Source organism: Otolemur garnettii, unplaced genomic scaffold (genome assembly GCF_000181295.1).
Source record: "Otolemur garnettii isolate 467f Iridium unplaced genomic scaffold, OtoGar3 scaffold00387, whole genome shotgun sequence".
In the NCBI taxonomy this organism is placed as follows: Eukaryota; Metazoa; Chordata; class Mammalia; order Primates; family Galagidae; genus Otolemur; species Otolemur garnettii.
In genome coordinates this window covers 143,966-147,693 of record NW_003852782.1, presented here as the reverse complement: position 1 = coordinate 147,693, position 3,728 = coordinate 143,966, and the positions used below count along the sequence as shown (strand labels likewise).

Sequence of the window (3,728 nt, the reverse complement as noted above, 5' to 3'; positions counted from 1 at the left end):
AAAAAAAAAAAAAGAAAATGTGTAACTGCCATGGTAACTACAATAAAAATACCTATAATCACACACTCAAACAATACAAAAAGCAATGCATGTCACTACACAAATCAATGAGACATAAATGAAGACAGAAAAGGGAAAACAGAAGCAATAATCAAAGAAAACAGTTAATAAATTGTCAACAGTAAGTCCTTCTCTGTCAAAAATTATATAAATATTCATGGACTAAACGTCACAATCAAATGACAGACACTAAATAAAGATAGAGATTCAAAAAGTAAAAAAAAAAAATCAAGATCCATCTATATAGTATCTAAATGATACTCATCTTACATGTAATGATAAAAATGGAATAAAAAATTACAGATCAAAAGCTTAGTGCCTATAGATCAGCGGCTATGGAGACAGTCACCTACATTGGGGCTGGTGGGTTCAAACCGGGCCCAGGGCCTGCCAAACAACAACGACAACTACAACAAAAAAAAATCTGGTAGTTGTGGCAGGTGCCTATAGTCCTAACTAATTGGGACTCTGAGGCAAGAGAATAGCTTAAGCCCAAGAGTTTGAGGTTGCTGTGAGCTGTGATGCCACGGCACTCTGCCTAGGGCAACATAGTTAGACACTGTCTCAAAAGGAAAAAAAAATTGCAGGGCAGAAAGATGTTTAATTAAAATATTCATCAAATGAGAGCATGGGAGATTATAATAATAAGATATATATATGCATTTGTATATGTACATAGGTGCATGTGTGTCTCTTTGTATATATACGCAAACATGTGTTGAGACACAGTGTCACCCTGTTGCCCAGGCTACAGTGCCATGGCATCAGCCTGGCTCACAGCAACCTGAAACTTCTGGGTTCAAGCAATCCTCCTGAATCAGCCTTCTGAGAAGCAGGGACTAATGGTGTCTGTAATGATAGTCAGGTAATTTTATCTTCTATTTTTAGTAGAGATGGGGTGTTGCTCTTATTGAGGCTGGTCTCCAGCTCCTGAGCTCAAGACATCCTCTCATCTCAGCCTCCCAAATTGCTGTCAGTACAGATATATGCCCCTGTGCCCAGCCAGGGCACAGTATATTTTGAGGCAAAACCTGTGTTATTTCATAAAATATACTTTAAGTCAAAATTTCCAGGAAAGGAGAAGAATACAAAATAATAATATAAGGGCTTGTTAGTAGCATATAAGTCCTTTTTAATGTTTAGCATATGTATAAAATACATAGTGAAAGAAAATACAGGACAGGATTACAACCCTCGTGTACACAGTCAAATGAAGAGCTATTCGCACACATATCTATTACAGCATTATTCACAGAATTCAATAGGTGAAAGAAATCCACATCTGCCTCAAAATCTAAATGGGGAAATATCATTTAGGATATATAACTAATAAGAGTATTACTCAGCTTCTAACAATCGGGAAATCTTCTAACATCTCTAATAAAGATAAATCTTCACATTATGATAAATGGAATAATTAAGGTTCTCCCCCCAAAAAGATACATTTGAATAAAATTATATAAAATAATGAAAGGCCAGGCACAGTGGCGCATACTTCTAATCCTACCTGTCTCTAAAAACAGCCAGGTGTTGGGATGGGCCCCGAGTCCCAGCTACTTGGGAGGCTGCGGAAGAGGATTGCTCAAGCCCAAGAAACTGAGGTTGCTGAGAGCTGTGATGCCACAGCAAAATACGAAAAGTGACAAAGTGAGACGCTCTCTCAAACATAAAATAAAATAGGCCATGCCTATGGCTCCCTGAGTAGGGTGCCAGCCACATACACCCAGGGTGACAGGTTATAAAAACCGGTATAGAAGTGCCCTATGTAAGAACAAGAGAAAGAAACCCAGGATTCTCAGATGTCATTCCCAATTAATCTGAGCTTCTCTAATCATATCATGCTGTGTGGTTTCCTCCTTGAAATTTGGACCTCCGACCACTGTTATCTGTCACATTCGGTCCAACCTACCTGGGTGCTTGACTACTGTCTGGTATGTCTTCACCTTCCAGGGTTCTCTGCTTTGCTCCAGACAGGTGATGAGGTTGGGCTTAGATGGAGTAAGACCTGTTGTATTAGAAAAAAGGAACATGACTCTTGTTGGAATTCTTCAAGTGGTCATCTATTACCTTGCTAAAGTAGAGAAAAGAACACTTTACAACATCCTGAAAGAATAATCGCCAAATACACATTCCTTACAGAAATTTTAGAATCTTTAAAAAGTATGTAAAGTTGGAGAATTTTTAACTCCACCACCCGGTAGTACTGAAATAAAATTTGGTGGTAGAAATCAGACTTAAAGGTGTGGGTAACAATCTATGCCACAAAATTTCTGAAATTACCATTAATCTAGTGAAGGATATAAATCAGCCACAAAAAGGGTAAGATTAATGCCACTATAACTCATCTTTGATATTTTCTTTTCTATACCATGATATACTTAAATTTTCCTTAAAAACAAGAAACGGGGGTGGCGCCTATGGCTCAAGGAATAGGACACCGGCCCCATATACCAGGGTGGTAGGTTCAAGCACAGCCCCAGCCAAAAATGTAAAGAAAAGAAAAGAGACCAAGAAACTGATCCTCATGCAGTCAAAGAAGAAACTGAATAAAAACCTTTTACAAAGAGAAAATATGAATTGCTTAGTGTAGACCAGGCACTGTATATTTCAGTTCTCCTCACCTAGGAAGACCAGGTGTCTGTAGTTCTCCAACATGACATCCCGATACAAAGTCTGCTGAGCAGGGTCCAGGCAGGCCCACTCATCCATAGAGAACTCTATAGACACGTCCTTGAATGTCAACAGTTCCTGAAAAACAAACATGTTTACCAAGAAGCCAGGGGAGACTGAACTTCACTTTTAGTTAAATGAATGAAGAGAACTTACTCTGACTTACATGAAAAAATTGAATTACGTAAAAGGTAAGTATAGAAGACATATATTCCCTCATGTGTTGTCTAACAGGAGGAAAGGGGACGGCATTAATATCCACAAAACCGGTGTACACACTACACTTTTTGGGTTGACACAATAGAAATGAAAGGCCACCAGTACTGGCGTGTATACTTTTGTGCCTTATTTACCTCATACAGAATAAGTTGTGTATGTTTTATATGAAAATGTCATGGTGAGGTTTGGTACCTGTAGCTCAGAGGCTAGGGCACTGGTCACATACACCCGGGCTGGAGGGTTTGAACTTGGCCCAGATCTGCCAAACAACGACAACTAGAAGAAAAACAGCCGGGACTTGACCGTAGCACAGTGGTTACAGCGCCAGCCACATACACCGAGGCTGGTGGGTTCGAACCAGGCCCAGGCCAGCTAAACAACAAGACAACTGCAACAATAAATAGTTGGGCATTGTGGCGGGTACCTGTAGTCTCAGCTACTTGGGAGGCTGAGGCAAGAGAATCACTTGAGCCTAAGAGTTTGAGGTTGCTGTGAGCTGTGATGCCACATTACTCTAATGGGGCAACATAGTGAGACTCTGTCTCAAAAACAAAAAAGAAGTGATGGTGAGTTAAATGATACCTCTAAAGTTTAAACGTGTGCAATAAACTAGAGATTTTGAAAAAATATAGAAATTTATTCAGAAGGTATGGGGTGAAGATTCATTTTCTACATTTCCAACAGGATCAAAAGGAAGCCAGCGAGTCTGTCCTATGATAATATTCTGTCAAACACACAGTGAACTATAGACACTGATTTATCACAGTTGATTTCTGAAC

The 3,728-nt window shown here is 39.4% G+C and overlaps 1 protein-coding gene across 1 annotated transcript in view; it reads right to left on the bottom strand.

Moving 5' to 3' along the window:
• Window positions 1–2,823, bottom strand: part of LOC111722795 (zinc finger protein 43-like) — a 6,586-nt gene extending 3,763 nt beyond the window's left edge. Inside the window, exons 1-2 of the mRNA XM_023509130.1 lie at window positions 2,682–2,823; window positions 1,970–2,065 (exon numbers count right to left, since the gene is read on the bottom strand). Coding sequence (XP_023364898.1) covers window positions 1,970–2,065; window positions 2,682–2,823 — 238 coding nt within the window. The remainder of the gene's footprint in view (window positions 1–1,969; window positions 2,066–2,681) is intronic.
• Window positions 2,824–3,728: the final 905 nt, after the last annotated feature.